This window comes from Mytilus edulis, chromosome 3, assembly GCF_963676685.1.
Source record: "Mytilus edulis chromosome 3, xbMytEdul2.2, whole genome shotgun sequence".
Taxonomy (NCBI): Eukaryota; Metazoa; Mollusca; class Bivalvia; order Mytilida; family Mytilidae; genus Mytilus; species Mytilus edulis.
The window spans coordinates 722,363-746,479 of NC_092346.1; the positions used below are offsets into that span (position 1 = coordinate 722,363).

Here is a 24,117-nt window from a genome sequence, read left to right on the forward strand (position 1 = left end):
AATCTAATACTGAGCATTGATACAAAAATCATTATAAGACCACAAAAAGACTTTTTATGGATATGAATATGGTATCAGGAGAAAAATAAAATTAAAATTAAAACCATTCAGGTATCCTCATTTCCAGTTGGATGACAAGGAGAATAGCACTAAATCTTAGGTTGAAGTATATAAATTTGAATTTAAAACATTAAACTAGTACATTTTAGAAGATAAAACTGTATCACCTGGTGCAAGAAGGTGTGTCAAAAAACTTATAACTTGTACAAAAACTCTGTACAAATTATAATTTGTACAAACTTACATCTTGTACACAACATATATATAAGTCATATTCGTGAATGAAGAGAGATAACTCTGATTATTATAATTAACTGTAAACATTTTCCTCTTTCAGCAAAACTAAGCATTAAAAGTTCACACAATAAAGATAAACAAGTCTTTAACTTGAACATTACAAATAGATTATTAAAACAAGTATTTATAAATAATGTACTTTGCAAAGCTTTGGTTGAATCGGAGACATATATATAGTATAATGTGTGAGGCTCTGAAATGGCTGTGGTTTAACATCTTAAAATTGAGATGATTATATTAATATTTATATCTCTCGAGATTTATATATTTTTTATATCAACATTATTGTGTCAATTATCATTGTAATCAATTACTTTTCTTCCCTTTAATTGGACTAAAAATATCTTATCTTATCCTGATCTAAATTCTTATAAAACATTATATTGTATTATGTTTCTGGTTGAACGTACACTCTCCTTTTTTTCTTTTTCTTTTTTTATATCAAATATTCTTTTTTATCAACATTGGATTCCATGAAACTAACACATCTTCTTGGACATCATTCACGGCGACAAGTATTATATTAATCTGGTCTTAAAAATCCCTTTTATTTGGGACCAGAGACTAATACGTATGGCATAATGCACTAGTAACATATATTAGTCCTAGGTGTCACGTCGCATGACTGGTCATTGACTTTACCAAATACGAAAATAATTTTGACAGTGTAGGTATATTTGGAAAATGAAGTTTTTTATTCATTGATTTATTGTTTGAATCATTTTTGTTGCTGTAAAAAATCAGATAAAACGTATAATGATAATTATTTCATGGAGGCATAAAGCTACTCATATATATTCCGATCTATTTATTTTTAATTTAATATTCATCAAATAAATCCAAATATACCATAAACAACCATTTTATTTTAATTACTAAACCACACATTTCCGTCTGAAGCAGACAGGAAACGGAGTATGGCATCTCCAGTCACGGTAATATGCATATAAGCGTAGTTAATAGACACCAGAACCCAATCTACATAGCAAATACATGCATTAGAATAGTCGACATTGGTTGATATCAACCTCAACTAAATATAAACATTAATATTCGGTCATTGGGTAGATCTCGATCACTATCTCCCCTTTGGCTTTGCTTGTGTTTCGTCTTTTGAACGAATAGATGGTAATTCACAAACATTCAGATATACAATCCCCTTTATAATATATCTTTATAGAGGCTTATCGAAGAATATCCTCATTGGGGATACCATTTACTGTTTTAAGCTGAACATGCTGAAAAAGGGGGAGGGCAACACATAACAAGATCACTTATCGGCTTGTTTACATCCCATTGACCCATTTCGATTTCCATTTTATGTGAGAGTAAAACATGATGAACCCAGGTCAAACAATGTGAATGACATCATTGAACAATCTCTGCTTGTTATGACTTAATTATTATCGTACATGTTTGCAATTGCAAGTCTGTAAGGCAGCAACCATAATTTGATTTTCTGGGGGGGGCTATGGTTTTTTTTGGAAAAAAAAGTTTGTTTCCAGTTTTTGGAGAAAAAAAAAGTTTGTACCGAAGAAAAAAAACATACCCCCCCCCCCCCCCCCCCCCCCAGAAAATCAAATGGTTGCTGCCTAAGGGTTAAAAATGTACGGGAAATAAACCAATGTGATATCATTGACATCAATTGTGCTGATTTACTTAATAAGTGCAACCAGAATAACTTATTTATGAAAGGAGCTAAAAATTTGTCACTCTTCAACACAATTTAAAATGTCAAAATTCATGCAATTGTTTTCTATATTAAAGGGGCACTACGTATACCAAATTATAAAAAGTCTAATATAAACAGTTTACGGGGCATTGGCTCGATAATGTGTAGCTCCGTTACATGTGTATTTTTGTGGAAACGCCATATATTTAATTATTGAGTTGACCTCCGAAGACCTGACTGTCATATTAGTATTACAAACATAAATATATATACATGTAGTAAGAGGACTCTTGCAATTGGATTTTTTCTAGGTCTGTTAAGGCCAAATAAAACTTGCACTATATTCATCATTAATGTTCTTACATGTAGCTTAAGGTGGTACCCAATACTTTCAATTAAATGAATTTGGCTCGTTTAATTTTCAAAAACGCCACGTAACTCCTTAGTTTCCAGCGATAATTTTCCATCTCAAGCAAGTAGCATGATACGAAAAATTATCACAAAAAAGATCAAAGGAAAAATACTGCTGAAATTCTTAATGAAGATCAGAATAAAATACATATGTGGTCCTCTAAGTGGCTTGTAAACTTTAACTCACAAAAAACAGAAACCATGATTGTTTCAAGAAAATCAATAAAACCTAGTCATCCGATCTTAAAAATGAATGACACTGATCTTCAAGAAGTTTCTTCTCATAAACATTTAGGTATTATTTTTTCAAATAATGGGTTATGGAATATTCATATTGAATATGGACCATAATTTGGTATTCAGCCTTTGGTTTCTTTTTGTATCCTTTTTTATAAGTTCTAAAACTTTAACTTTTATCATGTTTATTCTGTGGGTTGTGTTGGTGTTATAATAGTATTAATGGAACAATTGAGTTTTTCAAGAAAAAAATAATACATTTTGATTCACCGTTTACGTGACAGGAAACCAAACAGGAAACCAATCTTTATTTTCTTTATTTTGCACAATATATTTCAAAAGACATAAATGAACACCATTACTAGTGTTACTTGCTTCATGTTAATACATGTATTTAAAATCTATTTTCAATGTTAAATTAAAGTTTTTTTTAAACGTGACAGAAAACCATAAGAAACTGAAAGCATTTTTTTAGTTTTATTTTATTGCAAAATCTGCTTAAAATAATCTGAACAGTATACTTTTTCTTAAAATCCATCTTAAATGTAACAGTATTATAAAACTCCTAAATACATGTATGTGCTTGTTTTGAAAACAATTGGTACAATTTATTCAGAAATTTCCATATTTTCTTCATTGATACAGGATACCATGATCGTTGTATCTTGATGTTTTAGCCAAAAAAATGTATTTATATTTGGTTTTGAAATTCCAGTTATATACAATTTATTCCAAATCATTGGCAATGTAAAATTCTTTAAATCCAGTAAAGAAAAAAACTTTTAACTTGGAATTAAAATCTTTAAAATAGGCACCATGTGATATTTGTGACCTGTACACCATCTACATGGTTTCCACATTTTAACCTACTTTAGTGGGCTAAAATTAATAAAGTACTTCCTTTCAAGTCATGCATGGTAAAAGTTTACTTCTCCTTTGACAAGTTTATTGCGTTTCTGAAAAGTGTTTGCAGAACATGAATAAAAAAAAATAATTAAAAATTGTGACAAAGATACCAACTTTGTACATTCCAAGTATAACTGTATATTAACATGTATTTTTTATTAAATTATCTTTATTCACCTAAAATATCCAGTAATATTTGCTGCTGAAGCAAAATCAATCCAACGAGCATCGGCACAATGATAAGAGACGTAACGTCTATTGAATTTTCCAAGGACACTTTACATCGTTATCAGGAAACAAAGTGTGTTATAACGTCTGTCAAATCTGAAATCGATTTTGTCAAGTCATTGGGCATTTATTTTCACACAAGATCGTATGTAACATTATGCACATAGGAAAAATAATAGACCCCCGGCGCAATCTCTTTGAAAATTGTATTTTCCTTTTTTAAACAAGACGAAACAAGTCTACAGATTTTGTTTGCTAACATCCCGTTGGAAACAAAAACAATGTTTAGACCTAGTATTTCATACATCCGGCCGTAAGGGCGTGATCACATGTTAGTCACATGTTTCACGTATGACCGGAAATGATTAGAACTTAACGACAAAAACAATTTTAATAAAAAAAAGGAAATAACTGGACTTCTGTTTCGTTTGAAATGTAACACATTTTATAACGATAACGTCATTTTCTAACTTAATTATTACGAAGAACAAAACTAGAATGTAAATCATCTCTGATTTACCTGTTTGAACATCTCGCGAGAGTTCATATTTGCATATTGTTATAAAGAATTCTATTACAACAAAGCAGATTACATCATCTAAAATTTGCGTTACGAAATTGGAAACCAAAGTAACGCTAGTGTTCTTACACCTGCTACAGAAATACTTATAGTTTTTGGCATTTTCTTCTGACTATTCTTATTGGTCGATGTTCTTTATTATTTGAAAGCAAAAGTTACGAATTTGCCGGTGACGATTATCTATAAATCAGTAAGCGTTATGCACTTCGGAAGCGAAAAGTAACGCGAGAAACGACACAAAACTACGGTCGTATAATCTTTGAAATTTGTTAATTTCAATTTTTTTCTAGGGAAGAGTACCATACACTTGTATGTTGATAAAAATAAAGGCATCTTTAGATGTAGTTACAACTTTTCTTACAGTAATACATATTTTTATCACTTTTCTATAGTTATAGGAAACGAGCCCAATAGCAAATTATGGTCCATATATAGTTAAATGTGCATATAATAGAATAAATATCCTTAGAAAGATGCGTTTTATACTGAATAGGTTCACTTTAAAAAAAATGTATTTTTCATATATTCGACCAATATTAGAGTACAGGGATGTCATTTGGGATAATCAAACACAATTACTTGATTAATAAAGTGGAAAATGTTCAAATTGAAGCTATGAGAATTGTAACAGGTGGGAATAAATTAACTTTGATACAGATGCTTTATGAGGAAACGGGTTGGGAAACACTTTCAGAAAGAAGGGAAAAACATTAGCTCACTATGTTTTATAAAATGGTGAATAAGGAAACTCCAGATTATTTACAAAACTTGGTACCAAATCAAATAGTTAATTTACATAACCATTTCACTCGTCAGACTCAATATACTTCGGAAATTTGTACAATATATACTCCGCTTATTTCCTTCCTTCGTCTATTAAATTGTGGAATAAGTTACCAGACCAAACGAGAAATTCTAAGTCTTTAAGCATTTTTGAAAGTCGTATAAAAAAAACAAATAATAAATGCCCAAATTTTTACTACACTGGTACAAGAATGGGTCAAGTATGACATGCCAGGTTAAGGATGAATAGTAGTTCTCTAAATGAACATTTGTTCAAACGAAATCTAGTAGATTCTTCAAACTGCTTGTGTGGTTTGATCGAGTCTACAGCTCATTTCTTATTGCTTTGTAAAAAATATGACGAATTGCGTAATGACATTATTTTCTCAATTAATTATCCAGTCACACTAAACATGAATTTACTTTTATTTGGATCACAAGCTCTAAATTTAGACCAAAATAAAGATATTTTTGGAAAAGTACAAAAATTCTTACTAAAGTGCAAGAGATTTACAAGATAAATTGTTATTCACTATTTTCACAAAGTTGCATTTCATCTAAACATGTGTATAGTATTTCAGTGTAGTTTTCTTTTTTTTACTTTTTTCTTCTTCTTTGTTGTATTTATTTTCATTATTTTAGAATTTTTTTTTTCTCTCCTTTCTTTTTCAGTTATATAGTTACTTATTTATTCTTGTTCCATATCATTGTAATATTGCATGCTAATTTTATGTAATAATTAACTGGAGTTGGTATTAGGAAAGGGATTAATATAAGCTATATATAGCTTGTTTCCGAATCCTGTTATTATTGTGTATTTTGTATGATTATATATTTGTATTGATGATGAATAAATCTGTTTAAACTAAAGGAACAATGCACAAAATAGCCATAAACAGTATTATAGCAGATAAAATAAATCTTAGGAGACTGACAGTAAAGGGAGAAGAAGTACTCATTTTAAATGTAAAGCTTGAATTGGAGACATTTAACATAAAAGTTGAAAATATTCCTCACAACTCTTTGTCATGTTTGTTTTGACAGGTCTTTAAAAAAAGGAGTGCATTTGAACTTTCCATTCAGTATTTTTTTCTGAAACTTCATGGTAAAAAGGACACAATTGAAGGCATTTAAGGAGACCAGGAAATTGCTTTGTGTAATTTACACAAGTGCAACCTGATACACAGAAGAATTCCAAGTTATTTTAATAATGACATTGAATTATCTCCCCTTATTGGCATTTAAATGCAGAAAATCAATATTGTGCTAATATCCTTGTTCTGTTGTAGATTTACCAATAATCACCAAGGTTTGTGTCCTTTACATAATCATGATAATTATTGATATTTACCAGATGTTTAGGTACTATTTTATAAGACCTTTGTCTTTTAACAGGACATGAATTAGGGAAACTTGTTTATTCTTTAATTATATAGAAAATTGTAATATTGTTCAGGTTTTTCCAAGGTTATATCAGTTATGGATCTCTTGTGATACGGCAGCTTATAGGTTAAAATTATTGACATGTTTCATTGAAATGTTTGAAAACTCTTTTTATATGTAAGTTTACTGGAAGATTTGATTTCAAGTTTTATAATGATTTTGAATTAAGCGACTGATTAATTATTAAACAATAATAAGTATAAATATAGAGTTGGGGGTGTGATTTATAGAGGCAGTTAATTGCACGTTTCTCATGAAATCATTTTTAAAAATGACATATCTACAAATCTATAATCAATAGGTCTAAATTATTGTTTATATCAATGCAATGTAAAATATTCTGGTGATGAAATGTAATGGACAGGCTGATTGTTTCAAATTCTTCCTATATATATATTGTATATGATGCAAAATTGAATTCTTTCATCAATTTTAGAGGGTGTTGTAGAAAATTTTGATTTAACAATTATTACTAGCGTGTACATGAACAGGTCACTGGTGTATGCTTAACCTATCAAACTGAAAATAATTTGTGCAAATTGTACTTTTTGTACACTGTACACATGTCCCAGGAATTTGTGAAGGAAATGCTTTAAATTATGTAATCATGTACACGAAAAATGTACAGTTTGAATGTTATTGTGTTTTAAGATCAATTCTGTTCAGCGACAAGTCTCATACATTGTGTAACACTATTGTTGATAGTGGAGGTGTTAATGAATGAGGAAGTGTTATAAACCTTTAAAAAAAAATGTGGAAGGTCATGAGATCAAGTTACAGTAAATAGGTCAAGTTATAAAATTTGCAATAGATACATAAATTTTATGTTTCAAACTTTAAATAAAGATAGAAAGCTTAAAGTCATAAGAAACGAGTGACCGGTGAAAAATAATGTTCTTCAATTCTTAAACCAATGCATACAAACATCATAAACTTAGTCTTCTGTGCTCCAATTTATCATTTTTTTCGTGTAAACTTCGTATAATCGTCAATTTTTTTTTCAATCTGTCAGTGTTGTTGTGAAAATATGGCAGGTAATTAAAGTTCGTGTTCTGAAGCCGAAGTTTAACGATTGTCACCTGTTTGTCAACAATTGATGAAAAATAAACAAAAAAGCATGGAAATTGAGCACGTGTTTAAACATGTAAATTCAGATAATAGTTTATTTTAAGGACATCCATGCGTATTGTGGTCACCGGATTTTTACGAGATGGGTCACACTGAGGTCACCTTGCATATGGAAAATATATCGGGGGAATTGCTTGCTGGAAGGAAGCAATTCAAATAAAGTAAACTTCTTCTAAATATGAATAAATTAAAGAATTTTCTTCAGAAAAAAGTATATGTACATAAGTTTTACAATGAAAACTATCGATTGAGTTATAAAAAACATATGCATTATTTATTTTTTGATTTGAGGTTTCTTATGACTTTAAGTAAGGCAATAATTCTAAATATTTTTTTATTAATATTCTTGAAGCAGGCACAATTGTACAGTTGGCACCTGCAATTCAGGTGAACACCACATTGACTTCTTCTTAAAATAATCATTTTCGCATTTTTTTACACAAGGACTTGGTGCAGACATTTCATAAGGTAAGAAGTGGATAATTGATAATGCCACACATTAAGAGTGGTGGTGTAGGGGTTAGTGCATCGGACTACAATGTACTAACACAAAGGTTCATGGTTCGAATTCTCCTTATGTGATGATTTCAGCTCTCCCTTGACACCATTTGCGAGTATGGTCTTAAGAAAAGGCTGACCTGTGTTAAGAGAGAGCCATATCTCTTGCATGTTAAAGACACCCTTGTAGATTTCCAAAAAGAGCAGGCTACAAGTCAGCACTCGCACCTGCAAAGTGGAAAGGGATTAATGTATTAAGTTGTAAAACTTGTTTCCCAATCCACTAAAAATAAATAAGTTTAAACTAAATACACTTAAAAATATATTTTTGTTTGCTCAAACCCTACATACCCAAAAGTAGAGGTTACATGCACTTGCCAACATACAGGTACTAGTAATCAATTCTGGTTTATACATTCATATATCTTATGATGGATAATACTTAACCCCTATAAACTAGGAGTAGGAGGGATTGTACCTGATATTCATATGATGATTGAAGACATAATCTTTCAATCAGTTTAATTGAGGTCTGGAGCTTGAATCTCAGTAACTGTTAATAGTCTGTTGATATAATGTATTAATGTCATTTTGTTTTATTTTATTTTTTTTGTTTCCTATTTAGACATCAGACTTCTCTTAAACTAAGTTTTACATGCGTACTGTTGTGTGTTTGTTTTTTCTACATTGCTTAGAGGTACATGTATAGGAGGAGTGTTAAGATCACAAAAAACATGTTTTACCCGCCACATTTTTGCGCCTGTCCCAAGTCAGGAGCCTCTGGCCTTTGTTAGTCTTGTACAATTTTTAATTTTAGTTTAAATTTTCTTGTGTATAATTTGGAGTTTAGTATGACGTCCATTATCACTGAACTAGTATACATATTTGTTTAGTGGCCAGCTGAAGAACCCCTCCGGGTGTGGGAATTTCTCACGGCATTGGAGACCCATTGGTGACCTTCAGCTGTTGTCTGTTTTATGGTCGGGTTGTTGGCTCTTTGATACATTCCCTATTTCCATTCTTAATTTTATTTTACATGTACAAAAATGTATCTATAGTACATGTAGGTGGCAAATGTACAATTAAAAACTTGCATGACTTACTAGCTTTGATATATGCATTAATTGAACTTTAAAGTTATAAGTGAAAATGTATTTTGCATAATAATATACATGTATGTACCAAGTAGTCATATTAAATAAAAATGAATAAGGGAAGAAAAAGCCTACATTTTCTGACTATGGTAACAGGTTTCAAAAACACATTTTGTTTTATGTTCATCAAGTATACATGTTCAGATAGTACTTTATTACAATTTTTTCTCTTACTTTATCTGAAATGACTTACATTTGATGGACAATATTTTATAGTTGGATAGGCGTACATGTACATGTACATGTGAATATTATACTACTATAACTACAAAAAGATTCAATATTCCAAGGCATCTATGTCTGTCTATTTTTATCACATACATGTACATGAACAAAATGGTTGTCCTTGCCACTTTATCAGATGAACTTGTAATATTAACAAATGATTAATGGTGCAAACTTTTTAAGATATTTTTCCATAGTTTGGTTTCACATTTATCAGTATAAACTGATACTGAAGCTATGTTGCCCGGTGAATTAGAAACCCCATAATTCAAAAAAAAATCCTAGGTTCTTTCCTTGTACCAAACTCGACTTATAAGAGCCAAACACATTTTTTGTTTACATGTAAATATCTTGCTAGTTAATTGAATGTGTAAGACCTTTTTCTACGACCTCAAAAATTAATTAAATTTTTTGGTCGTATATTGGTATCATGTTGTCTTCAGTGTCGTCCGAAGACAGAGTGTTTCCGGATAATTACTTTTGAATAAGTAAATAGAAATCAATGGAATTTTAACACAATGTTTATAACCACAAAAGGAAGCTTGGGATTGATTTTTGGGGTTATGTTCCCAAAGGTTTAGGAATTAAAGAACCTTAGTGAGCACGCTCACATACCTCACGTCCCCACATTGTCATTGGAGAAATTAAATAAGTATAAGAAAAAAAAATTGTATAAGAAAAAATACTGAATAATAATTTCCTGTCAATATACACATCTACATAGTATGTCCTTTTCATATAAAAAGATTTCGTGAAATTCTGTTGTGTGGTTTAAGAGGAGTTGAGATGACAAACTGTTGAAGTAGTACCTTAAAGCAAATAAGTTCAAAGAGGCGTAACTCCTAGAAAAAAAATTGAATCGTGATTTCCTGTCGATATGCACATCTACATAGTATGTCCTTATTATCTGAAAAGGTTTCATGAAATTCTGTTATGTAGTTTCAGAGGAGTTGCGATGACAAACTGTTGCAGTAGTACATTGAAGCAAATAAGTTCAAAGGGGCGTAACTCCTAGAAATAAAATTGAATCGTAATTTCCTGTCAATATGCACAACTACATAATATGTCCTTATTATCTGAAAAGGTTTCGTGAAATTCTGTTTTGTGGTTTGAGAGGAGTTGCGATGACAAGAAACAGGACTGACGGACGGACGGACTGACGGACGCACGGACGGACTGACGGATGGACGGGTCAAAAGCATTATACCCTGTGCAACTTCGTTGCGTGGAGTATAATTAGGGGCCCAAAGGGGCCAAAAACAGCATTTATCTAGTTTCAGGACAAAAAGTTGTGTATTAGTATTTCAATTCTTTTGAAATTGTACCACTATGTTTAATATCATAAGTAGAAGGTTGGGATTTATTTAAAGGCGTTATTGGGCAAACATTCTAGGAATTAAGAGCCAAAAAGGGGCCAAAAACAAGCATTTTTCTAGTCTTAAGACAATAACTTGTGTGTAACTGTATGGATCTCTTTGACATTGTACCACAAGTTTCCATATAACACAGGGAAGGCTGGGGTTCAGTTTTGGTATGTATATGTAGGAATAAGGGTCCAAAAAAGGGCAAAAAAGAAGCATTTTTCTAGTTTAAAGACAATCACTTGTGTTTAAGTCTATGGATCTCTATAAATTTTTACAAGAAGGTTCACTACCACTAAAGGAAGGTGGGGATTGTTTTGGGGGTTATGGTCCCAATAGTTAAGGAATTAGGGGCCAAAAAGGGGGGCCCAAAATAATAATTTTTGTAGTTTTCAAACAATAACTTTTGTTTAAGTGTATGAATCTCTCTGAAATTAAACTACAAGTTTCCATACCATGAAGGGATGGTTAGTTTTGACTTTTGGGGGTGATGGCTCAAAAGGTTTTGGAATTAGGGTCAAAAAAGGGGAAAAACTAGGTATTTCTGGTCAATGGACAATTAAGACAATTGGAAAGCAGTACGTGTAAGTGAGGTAATTCTGAAACATTTAACATACAATGTTGGGTATGTTCGGATTTACCTCCCTTACACTACTTGTATATTATGTATTAAGAAATGTCACGTTTTGGAATAATTGCAAAAAAAAAGAAGGGTGGTAGTTGTTTTAATTTTTTTTTTCTTTCAAATTTCTCAAATTCCAAATTTTTAACAGTTAAAAGAAGAAATCTTTAATTGCACAATATTGTGCAATAGATTTGTAAGATCTTGACATTCATTTGTGTCAGAAATTTGATCGCAATCCAAATTCAGAGCTGTATCATGCAAGCTTGAATGTTGTGTCCATACTTGCCCCAACTGTTCAGGGTTCAACTGTTGAGTGCTGCGGTCATATAAAGCTGCGGCCGGCGGAGCACCTGGTTACAAATAGTGGTAGTCAAATAAGATATAAAATTCACACCGCTGCCCTGTCAAATAGAAAAATGAGCTTGATGAGAATTTTAATTTTATGCCCCATTTATGAGCATTATGTTTTCGGGTATATGTGCTTCTGTCCATTCGTCCTGCTTCAGATTAAAGTTTTTGGTTGAGGTAGTTTTTGATGAAGTTGAAGTCCAATCAACTTGAAACTAATTAGTATACATGTTCCCTATGATGTGATCTTTTTAATTTAAATGCCAAATTAGAGATTTTCCCCCATTTTCACGGTCCACTGAACATTGAAAAAATAATAGTGCGGATGGGGCATCTGTGTACTGGGGACACATTCTTGTTTTACTAAGGCATTAATAAAATATACATGTTTATCCATGATGTCTGATTGTCTATAAAAGGCTTTCAATCTTTCGAGGTGCAAAACGTTTTTTATAAGTTATAAACATGATAAATACTTAAGCTTGCTCCATGCATATTTGATGAACTCAGAATATTCATAATATTAGCTTCGTGCAGAGAGATTTAAGGTAAAATGTTTTTTTCCAACAATTGATATCAATACATTGTAATAGCCAGTTAATAAAATTTTAACTTCAATTATTTTTTCAGTTTATTCTCTGTTTTATTATTTATTAGCAGTAGAAATATTTTCTAAGATTTTATTATTGGATTACACGTTATTTTGAGTGATGTGTATTGAGGCATTACAATGTTATTTTCATTGATCGTAAGTACAGGTGTTGTACATGTGGTTGTACATGTGGTCGTAACAAATGTCTTCAGGGAAGATGAAGAAGGTACGTGTCTTCGTGGACAATTTTCTGTACTAATAACATTTTGTTTCTTGGTGTACAGTTTCAGTGCATGATACAACTGAGAAAACTAGCTTTCTTTTTGAGACACTCTTGTGAATCTGATAAAGCTTATCAATGCTGTCATCTTCTTTTTGTGTTATCAAGTCCTGTAGTAAAAGATATACTTCAGCCATTTTTGTTATGGTTTCAACATTGTTCAAGGAAACCACCCATTTGTTTACATGTGCCTGAACTAGGTTTATTTTTCAAACTAGTTCGATAAAACCTAAACTAGTTTTGGAAACCAGTTCAAAACCTTAAACTAAAACCAAAACCAGTTTTATTTGCAATAAATGCACCCCATATAATTATATACCTTTTGATCGTTTTTGATACAAATACTGATACTTTTATGTAATGTTATAATTGAATATGTTCTGAAGACTCTGTATGTGGCGTAGGCCTGAGGGCATGAATCTAATATTAATTTTATGAATAGTCTCATAAAAGTCCTTTGAAAATTGAAATATTTGTTTAATGTATTTGTTATTGCTTTGCTAGTCATCTAGTCATGCTAGTTGGTTTTTTTCTTCAGTGCACTTACAAATAACTTTATATGAGTTCACCTACATCATTTGTACATGTACATCTTGTGTACATGTACTTGTGTAGCATGGTTAAAACTAAACAACTGTATAGATATATTGATACTAATTTTGGATAGAGAAAAACTGTCATTTCCCATAGGGAAGTTGCATTGTGTCTAAATTGTTTTAAATAAAACGGGTTGTGTGTAGAGATTAATATATTAAATGCCTTGAATCTATTTGTGCACTGGTAAGTTGTATGTTATGTACAATGTTATATATGCTTGCAGTTTAAACAAAGAGAAGTGTGTCCTTTGAACGAGATGAGGAACAACAAGCAAGCATTTTCTGTTTTTGAATAATTTATTTTAGTTTATCAAAGGATCAGCTTTCTCATGCATACTCGCAGAAACCTCTATTGCATCTCTCAATGTTTTCAATGTGAATTTATACTTACATTTTGGTTTTTTATCTTTTTCCAGTACATAAGACGCAATCAATTCTTTAAATGTGAACCGTTATAATGCAAATGTACAATGTATAGGTCTGTGGGACTTATTTTATTAATTAATGAACAATGTAAGATCCTTTGGAAATTAGAAACTTTTAAATTGCTTGTCTTTAAATAGGTTGCTGTCGCATTGATGTTAACCCTATTCTCATTGTACAAATTAATGAATTCCTATATCTCTACCAAATTATTAAATTCTTCTTAAATGATACGAAAAACAATTTGTTGAATGTAAATGATATCATTTTAATCAAGCTCCTTCAAGGTAAAAAGTCAAGTTATGTATCAGTTGTAATTTAATATCTATAAAACCCATAATTATTTTTCGCTCCAGTTATGTTGTTCCACTTTTGACAGAATACAATAGATTTCATATCCTCCGAACTGTAACTTCCATTCATCAGTTTATGAAAAAGTAAAAACATCCACCGAAAACTAACCTTTTAATGGACATTTAAAATGTCCAAAGATGTAGGTTTGTAAATATAATGTTTGGGTGGTTAATAGAACAATTTTTACAAAATTTTACTGTATATGTATTCTAAAAGTTTAATAGTAAAAGAAATGTGTATATATGACTATAATAATAAATGTACATCCAAATTTGAACTTAATGAACTGATTTTTTTTTATAGCAGCTGTGAATTAAAAATGGAGATGACAAGAAAGAAATTTTTAACATGTTTACAATTTACTTGCAGATTTTTGTTTTTTTCAAAGCATATAGACTGAAACTTTATATACTGAAAAAAGGGGTCAGTATTTTTGTATATATATTTTTGAAACAAACCTTTCAAGTTTGATGTACTTAATATTTTATGATATTGACATCAAATATTGACAAAATGAACTTTGAGAAATGAATTATTGTTAAAATAAAAATTAATAGTCTTCCTTATACACATGTTGCAGCCGATGTAAGACAACTAATTGAAGTAAAAAAATACAAATACAACTTTTTGATTTAATATGTAGATAGTTTTCTATTCTTTTACCAAAACAGGGGGATGTCATTTAATTTGGAACTTAAGGACCAGGGCCCAGTTTCACGAAGCTGTCATAAAGTTGGCCATGAAGTTAGGACTACACAAGAGGTGTCTTATGATGGTCTTAGGATAATCATAAGTTTATTTATATAAACTATACTCATTTTTATAATAATTTTGCAATTTATCTTGATATTAAATAATTATCTATTCTCCTTTTCCTGCTTATAACTAAATCTTTATCATGTTTATAGATTGATGGATTATCATGATTTGTCAACAATGAAAATTCATTGTATTGATTTCAAGAATGCACCATTTTATCCTTTATCCTTTTACCTTTTATAACTGATACAGTGGGAAATGAATTCAACTCACTTGTACAAAAATGAATGTCATAATTGTATTCTTATTTTCTCAATTTTGTATTAAACATTTCATATATATATATATATATTGGTGAATTATTTATAATTGTTAATTTTTGGGGAAAGACGGCTTCAAGCCGTCAATTCCCTAATGGGGTTGGCCAGAGTATCATTCCCTCACGTCAATCATTTGTTTTGATAGTTTGGAAACCCCCTCAAAATGTCATACTGAAATTGATGACAAGGAGAACAGATTGACTTTAAATACATTTTTTACACATTTCCCTTCTGTTTCTCGTGAAATTATAGTATAATGCTGACTTGACAGAGAGCACCTTTAGCTTGCGAAATTGTATTTTATCATGTTTATAGATATCTAAATTATTTTTAATTTTCAATGATTTTGCTTCATGAATTTGTTTATTGAGATTAAAAATAACCATGATAACAGGGTAAAATCATTTAAATTCCTAACCTGAATTATAAATGTTCCATGGTTAAGTAATCTCATGGTTACCAGCTGTGATTTTGATTTTGATTTGTGTGAATTTGAGTTATTCAATAATTTTTCATCCTAGCAGTTAAATGTTCTTCAAATCTTAGTTTTATTGAGAAAAAAATCATTGCAAATCACTCAAACTTTTGTATTTGTCTGAGTTAGGTGTACACAGAATACACAGATATACTTTTTAACTTTCACGACTTTGTTGATGTGGTCATACATGAAAAGATCCTTGTAGCTGACATATATATTCTTGATGATTTATATTGCCATTTATTTTTATCTTCTCATTAAAATTTGCATAAATAAATAATTCTCAACACTTACTTAGTTTTCATACAGTATTCAACAGAAATAAGGATTGCAACACCATTAAAGATTCTGGTACCAATACACCCTGATTCATCATAGATGATATACAAGTAATGTAAAAGCATTAGTGAAATATCTTTTAAATACCTGGTTGTTTTGAAGGTTGCTGTTTGTTGATTTATTGTTTAAACATTAACATGATTAAGCATGCATTTACTCATTGTTATGCGGTATGGGCTTTGCTCATTGTTGAAGGCCATACAGTGACCTATAGTTGTTAATGTCTGTGTCATTTTGGTCTTTTGTGGATAGTTGTCTCATTGGCAATCATACCACATCTTCTTTTTTATATTTAGTTTTTTTTTCATTTTAATTGTTTCCCATTTTGCCATGTTGGAGTCTTTTATAGCTACTAATTACACATGATACAGGATGGGTTAATGCTAGATTTTGAATGGCATTACAAATGATTACATAGTACATCCTGACCTGTAGTCCCTTTCATGTACATATATATGTACCTCATTTGGACTCTGTTGGAGAGCTTCTCTAATTGGTAATGATACCACATCTACTTATCTTTTATACAGATTTAATATATTTTTGTATAATTTCAGGGATATGAAGCCAAACAAGATGCTATTACTGAGAGTAGTAACAATGCAGACAGTTTAAACAACGAGATAAACAAAGAGGAATACGATAAGGAACATATTATTCAGCAAACTCTTAATGTAAATATTGACAAAAACAATGAAAACGACCAAAATTCTGTTCAGCAGGGGAACTGTAGTGAAACAAACAAACAAACTCTAAGTCTAGATGATAAGGACCCTGTGTTACAGCCGACCAGTAGTGAAACAGAGAAACAATCTGAAATCTCTGCAACTCACAACACTAAAGTTAATATTGCTGAGCATAGGTCATTTGAAGAACCATTGTTTTCAGTCAGTAGTAGGTCAAGCAATGACCAGTTATTGTCAGTAAGTCAAAGGTCAATCGATGAACCATTGTTTTCAGTAAGTAGTACGTCAAGAGATGGACAGTTACTGCCTGGTCGATCTACAGAACATATAGAACAACAGATTGTAAGCAATATAGATAAATGCAGTATTAGTGTTCAGGAGAAAGACGAAAGTTCTAAATGTGATTCAGATATCTGTTTAGATGATGAAATTTCTAAATTAAAAGTTAATCTTGTGGACAAAGAATCCTCCTTTGAAAAGGAAATAGTTGTGAAAGACTTGTCACTTAAAACATCTGACAAGGAAACTTCAAATGAGAGTGAAATAAAAGTGATAGAATTGTCACTTGAAAATAAAGCATCAGAAAAACAAATTAAAAATGAAAATGAAATAGTTGTTGAGGACTCCTCACTTGAAAATCATGAAAATGAAACATTGAAAAAACAAATTTCAGGTGTAAAAGAAATAATAGTGACAGACTCATCACTTGAAAATAAAAAATCTGAAAAACAAACTTCAGATGAAAGTGAAATAATTGTGGAAGAATCCTCATGGGAAAATAATATATTGGGAAAACAATCCACAAATGAAAAAGAAATAATAGTGGAAGACTCGTCACTAGAAAACAAAACATCTAAAATACAAACTTCAACTGAAAAGGAAATAAACTTTGAAAAATCATCACTTGAAAATAACACATTGGACAAACAAACATCAAATGAAATATTAGTGAAAGATTCGTCACTTGAAAATAAAACAACAGAAAAGGAAACTCCAAATAAAAATGAAACAATTAAGAATGTGTCTGGTTTTGGTGTTCAATCAGAGGAGGACAGCGTAGGGTTTGATTATTCTGGGAAGGAGGAAGAATCTGAATTCACAAAGGACGATATTATTTCTAAATCTGTTGATACGGAACTTGAATGTGAGGACAAAAGTCTATCAAAAACAGCTGATTCTGAAATTGATCAGAAAAACAATGGAACTGGACAACTTTCTGTTGAAACAAAGGTGAAACCTCTAGAATCGACTTCCTCGTCTTGTTTGCAAGATGGCGAGTCAGATGAAAAACAGAATGAGCAAATTACAGATTTAAAATCAGTTACATGTGATAAAACAGTTCAAATTAGTCATGGTTTATCCAGTAAACACAATTCTAAAAACATTCAAGCTCGACGTTTAAAACTTGATGCTTTAGTTGCTAACATCAAATCACTTAAAACTGCAGAACTCCAAGACAATTTGCAGGATGAAGTTGATTCAAGTTTTGATAGAACTTTAACGGAAGTAATCAAGAGTTCAATAGAGTCAGATCAGGATACTTCGGACAACAAAAGTGATTCTACAATTCAAGTTGAAAAAGAGAAAGTGGTCGAGAGTGAATCTGTACACTCAGGAAATAGTACTTTGTCAGAAATATCTCAATCAGAAGAAAATATTATTGTTGTTAAAAAACGTGAAGAAGAAGAAGGAAAAATTTCAGTTTTGAAAACTAGAATTAAAGTTGAAGATTCTAATTGTTGTTCTAATGTCACAGTGGTGCCTGATTTCAATTCTTCTAAGGCAGACAAAAACTTAAGTGATGAAATTCAAGATTTGAAAATAAAACTTGAACATGTTGAAGTAGAAAACTATCATGAAAAACAATCAAAACGTTCAAAATTTGATTGTGATGAATTAAATAAATCAAAAGTATCAGAAAAGAAAAGTGATGAAGTTCAAGATTTAATTAAGAATAAAACTAGTGATAGTGGAAAAAGGTCAGTCTCAACTGAAAATTCAATAGAAGAAGTTCAAGATTCTAATTCAAAAGCATTGACTAAAATTAGTGACACCAAAATTAAAGTTGAAGATTTAAACCCAAAGACCATATCAAATTGTGACAAAGTCAATGCTTTATTGCAATCTGATAATTGTAATATAAAGTCAGAAATAGTCTGTGAAGATGTGGATGAAGATATTGAAATCGATGTAGAAAAATTGGATGATATCGGTGATAATTTATTACTATTACAGAGTGCAGACGATAATAAATTGCAATCTGATAATATCGATATTAAAAGTGATACTGAAGAAGAGATAGTAAAATACACTCAGAATAAATCTTGTGAAAAATCCAAACCTCAGTTTTTAAAACCTCCAATTTTTCATTTTGATAGTCAAGGAGATAAGAAAATAAGTGATGTGATTGGGAACAAACAAGCTGTTGTTTTCTTAGGAGAACGTGTTACAAAAGACAGGAGTATAGAGGAGACAAATAAACTGATAAAACTGGCAGACCTTTCACAAGATTTAAATCAAGACGAGACTAGCAAACTAACCAAACTGGCAAACGTTAAGCCTAAGAAACCAGTCAAAAAAATTGAAATGATTCGTCAACCAGTTCGTAGAATGAAACGTGTGGCCAGCTTAAACGCATTAGCTATGGTCAATATCTTATTTGGGAAAGAAGAATCTCCCAGAAGTAAGAAATCTTCCGATAGCAAAGCTGCCAATAAAAAAGTTATATCAAATAAAAGTTTGTCAAAAGCCAAAATGCTTCTAGAGGCAAAAGTTAAAAGTATCTTGAAGAAAGCAAAATCTGATGATCAATTCTGTGAAAATGTCAGAGTAAAGAAGGAAAAAACTTCTCCAGGAAAGATAACTCAAATTCAAAAGTCATTAGCGAAACTGACACTAGATTCACCTCCATCAAAGCTGGCGACAAAAGTTGTTTCTCCAAAGATGTTAGCAAAAACATCACCAGCGAAATCACCAACAAAAGTATCCTCACCTTGTAAATCTCCGTCTAAAGTTTCATCACCATCCAAATCTCCAACCAAACCTTCTCCTCCGAAGTCACCATCTAAAGTTTCAAAATCACCAACAAGGATAAAACCTAAAGCAAGTGCTGAAAAAAATAAAAATAAAAATTTGAAAGAAGCAAATATAGGAAAAAAGAAAATTGCTGATAAAAAAGAAGTAAAATGTAAAATTTCTGACAGTGAAAAAACTGTGAACAAGAAAAAAGTTGTGTCTGATGAAGATAAAATTAAAAAGCCTAGAAAAAAGAAGGGAGAGCTGATGAGAGCAGCAAGAACCCATTCTTTTCCTGAGGCTAAAATAAAAACTAATATTGCAAGCAGTATTGACACAAGCAACATCAGCAAGGACAAAAAGGATGAAAAATGTGTCAACTGTCAAAAAGGTTTGAATGAAAAGTCCAAAAAAGACTCTAGCAATAGTTACAAACAAGATGATAAGAACAGTAGTACTTATACAGACAGTAATGTACAATATAATATGGGACACGTTGAAAGTGGAGGTTACAGTACGCATAGCTATGGTGTTATTCAGAATTTGACAGGAACTTGTGTTCATTGCTCACAGAACATGTATAGTTCTCAGGGACCAAGTGGTTTTATGATGGGGCAGCCAGGAGGTTTAGTGAGTCCATGTCCGACATTTACGATCGGCAGTGTTCCCATGGTGCAGTATCATCATCCATTTAGTGCTGGTTATCCAATACAGTATCAGAGTCATAACACACTACCTCATTGTGGTGAGTCAAATTTTAGTGCAAAGTAAAAAGACAAACTAAATACCAGTAGTACAAAATGAAGTTGGAACATATATACATTTTTTGTACATATTGTCCAGGAGATTTTGATACAAGCTGGGCAAGTCCAGCATGGTATTTTCATTTTCCTGCCTGACTATATTTATATGATACATGTATATATGCCAGGCAACATATAATGGGTAAAATCATACAGATCCATTAACCATTTGTTAACAGATTTTGGGCAATTTTTCAGAAACAATCAAACCATCTGCCTACAAAAATAGACATGGCATAAGACAAACACTAACATCATGAATATGGTGTCGGAAAAAATTAGCAGGGTAAACATGGTTAAAGAAGTTTTAAGAGATCATTTAGGAGAAAAAAAATAATCATAATGGAACATACAATCAAAATAAGCTACATGTATGACCATGATAACGGGGATGTCAGCCGCAATTACATGTATCTCTATAAAGAAACAGTGAGATAGACCACAATTACAAATCATTAAATAACTAAGAATATAACACCATATAAAATACTGTAAAAATGTATTGAAAGAAAGCTCAAGTACTTAACATGACTGGTTCTAAACCAGACAAAATGGACTGCTGCCCATGCATAGTATTATAAGTTTGAAGTGATATTTAGGTAATTTAACCAATTCTTAATGTAGAACAACTAACATGACTAAGGATATCAAAATGTTTCAAATCAAATTTAAAATGTTATTAAAAGACTTGTATTTTACACATTTACATTTATATTGTTCCATTACAGGTTGTCCATCATGTTACTATTACACGCCTACAGCTTCTCCTTTACATCATGACACGTGTCATCATAATGTACCTCCTCCATCTTACACTGCGCTACGTGATTTGAACGATCCAGGACATACAGGGGGTCGGGATGGTGTGGATCCAAAACGTTCTTCACTGCAAAACATGGGTGATTCCTCACATAAAGAAGCTGGGAAATCGTCATGTGCAACAAAACTTGATGACATGGATCCAGAAATAGACGTTGTTGGAAATGCAACATCATATCATTCTACGTGTAATAGTTTTAATACATCTAAGGGAGGTAATGATGATTTAGACGTTGAAATTGATGTTGTAGGTGGTGTGCCACCTTTGACCTTCGCTGAGAAGGATATTATAGTAGAAACAGTGAAAAAGAAGAAAAAGAAAGAAAATGAGACAAAAGAAAAAACACCAAAGAGTGATAAATCTGGGAAAAAGAAAGAGAAATTTTCAGCTTCAGATAAAGAAAAGAAAACAAAAAGTATAAAGAAAAGAAAAGATAGTGAGAATAGTGAATGTGACAAAAATGTTAAGAGGAAATTAGAATTGAAAGAAAGTGAAGAAAAATCTGATAGTTCTGAAGAATCGCCAAAAACAGCAAAATCTGCAAAAAAGAAAAGTATCAGTGAATCATCAGGGGAGATAATCACTAAACCCTCTAAAAAGAAATCAATAAGTGATTCTACAGATGTTGCTAAAAAAGGGAAAAAGAAAAGTGTTAGTGAATCTTTGGAAGTAACAAAAACAATAAAAAAGAAAAGTACTGATGATGAAAAAACTGTGAAAAAGAAAAACGTAAGTAAGTCATCTGATATAATAAAAACCGGGAAAAAGAAAACATTGAGTCAGTTATCTATTGACATAAAAAAAGCAAAACAGAACAGTTTGAGTGAGTTGTCTGTTTCAATAAAACCAGGGAAAAAGAAAAGTGTGAGTGAATCGACTGATGTAGTTAAAACAGGAAAAAAGAAAAGTTTAAGTGAATCGTCAGATGCGACGAAAAAAGGAAAAAAGAAAAACTTGAGTGAATTGTCTGATACAGTAAAAAAAGGAAAGAAGAAAAGCTTGAGTGAATCAGAAGATGAATCACTCAATGAAGTGAAAAATAAAAGTTTGGAAGAGTCGCCTTCTGTAGTGAAAACAGGAAAACAGAAGAGCTCAAAAGTGTCACAAGTTGAGGTAAAAACGGGGAAAAAGAAAAGCTTATGTGAATCACCAGAGGAAATTAAACCTGCAAAGAAGAAGAAATTAAGTATGTCTTCAGATGAAACGAACAGTTCTAAAAAGAAAGTTCCAAAAACACCAACAGTTGTCACTCAAAGTGTTAAAGGAGGAAAGAAAAAAACAGATAACAAATCAGAAAATAAATCTGCTGACAGTATACAGAATAAACCAAGTAAATCTTTGGGTAAAGTAGAGAATAAGAAACCTACAAAACGGAAAAGTACAGATGAGGTTTTTACAAATGATTCAAAATCAGCAAAACAAAGAAAACTGTCCACAAGTGAAAGTACAAAATCTTCTAAGGATAAAATACAGCTATATAACAGAAGTAAAAGTGTAGATGCTAAAGTGTTGAAGGATAAAAATGAAATATCTAAAACTTATCCAAAAAGACGACGTGTAGCATCGTTTGATCGGCAGCTAAGTACTGAATCTGTAGTCGTACGGAGGAAAAAATCATCCACATCAACCAAGAATACATCTGTACATGTTGTTCCAATTGAGAAGAAAAAGACAGAAGTAAAGAAAGTCAAGAAAAGAAATCACAACTGGGAATTTAAATTTCCTCCTGAGAAACGAAAAATCATGGTATGTTGAAAAATTATATTTGTAATAAAATGATATATATACTGTTCATGCTGTTACCATGTTACAAAATGTTTAAAAAAAATTAAAAAGCATTTGTTGACAGTAAGGTTACGTGTAAGTCCATATTTGAATGTTTTAAAAGATAAATTAGACCTTACAAATATTTTCTCGATAAATACTTGCTTCAGATTAATATGACATTGTATCGATACATGTAGATTATCTATCTTGAACTGAAAACATGAGAGAGTTTCTCAGCTTTGATCTCATTGACAGACTGTAGCTCTGAGATCAGATGCAAGTCAGATCCTTCCTATTGTTTAAAAGTCCAATAATTTGTGTATAATTATCTTCCAAGGAAACATCAATGATGTGACATTATTATTTCAAGTGATCTCATTCTAGGAAAGGATAAAATCCATCTGATGAGTAGTATATATAATATTTTGCCATACATACATGACATTTATAAACATTCTCTATTTTGCAGGTCTCAGGATCAATGGTTGAGAGAGAGTGTTACCCAGCGATCATTCATACTGATGGAGATATCATCTATATCCGTGATGTCGTCATTCTACGCTCAGGTCCACGTAAAACAGACATTCCGTACCTAGGAAAGGTCACAGCTTTCTGGGAAGAAAATGGTTAGTGATAAATAGAAATAAGTCATAATGTTTTAAAAAGTGAAAAATTATAGGTCAATGTACGCGCCTTCAACACGGAGCCTTGCATATTTATTACTTAGTTAAGTTTTGAACTTTTCTAGGTATTTTTTGTATTAGATTAAGTTATTAAAAAGTTTTAAAAACCTATTTAGAATTGTATTTTCCAAAATAGTAAATTAAATTGTTGAATAGAGGTATGTCCCGTACTGTCTATTTTTGCTATAGAACCAATGAAAATTCAAGAAAAGGAGAAAATATGTCTTATAAAAAAATTAACTGAAT

The 24,117-nt window shown here is 31.2% G+C and overlaps 1 protein-coding gene across 1 annotated transcript in view; it reads left to right on the forward strand.

The window, feature by feature from the left end:
* The first annotated feature begins 1,222 nt into the window (after positions 1-1,222).
* LOC139515594 (fap1 adhesin-like) overlaps positions 1,223-24,117 on the forward strand; it is a 28,150-nt gene continuing 5,255 nt past the window's right edge. Inside the window, exons 1-4 of the mRNA XM_071305187.1 lie at positions 1,223-1,292; positions 16,655-20,543; positions 21,330-23,167; positions 23,658-23,814. Coding sequence (XP_071161288.1) covers positions 1,275-1,292; positions 16,655-20,543; positions 21,330-23,167; positions 23,658-23,814 — 5,902 coding nt within the window. The 5' untranslated portion in view covers positions 1,223-1,274. The remainder of the gene's footprint in view (positions 1,293-16,654; positions 20,544-21,329; positions 23,168-23,657; positions 23,815-24,117) is intronic.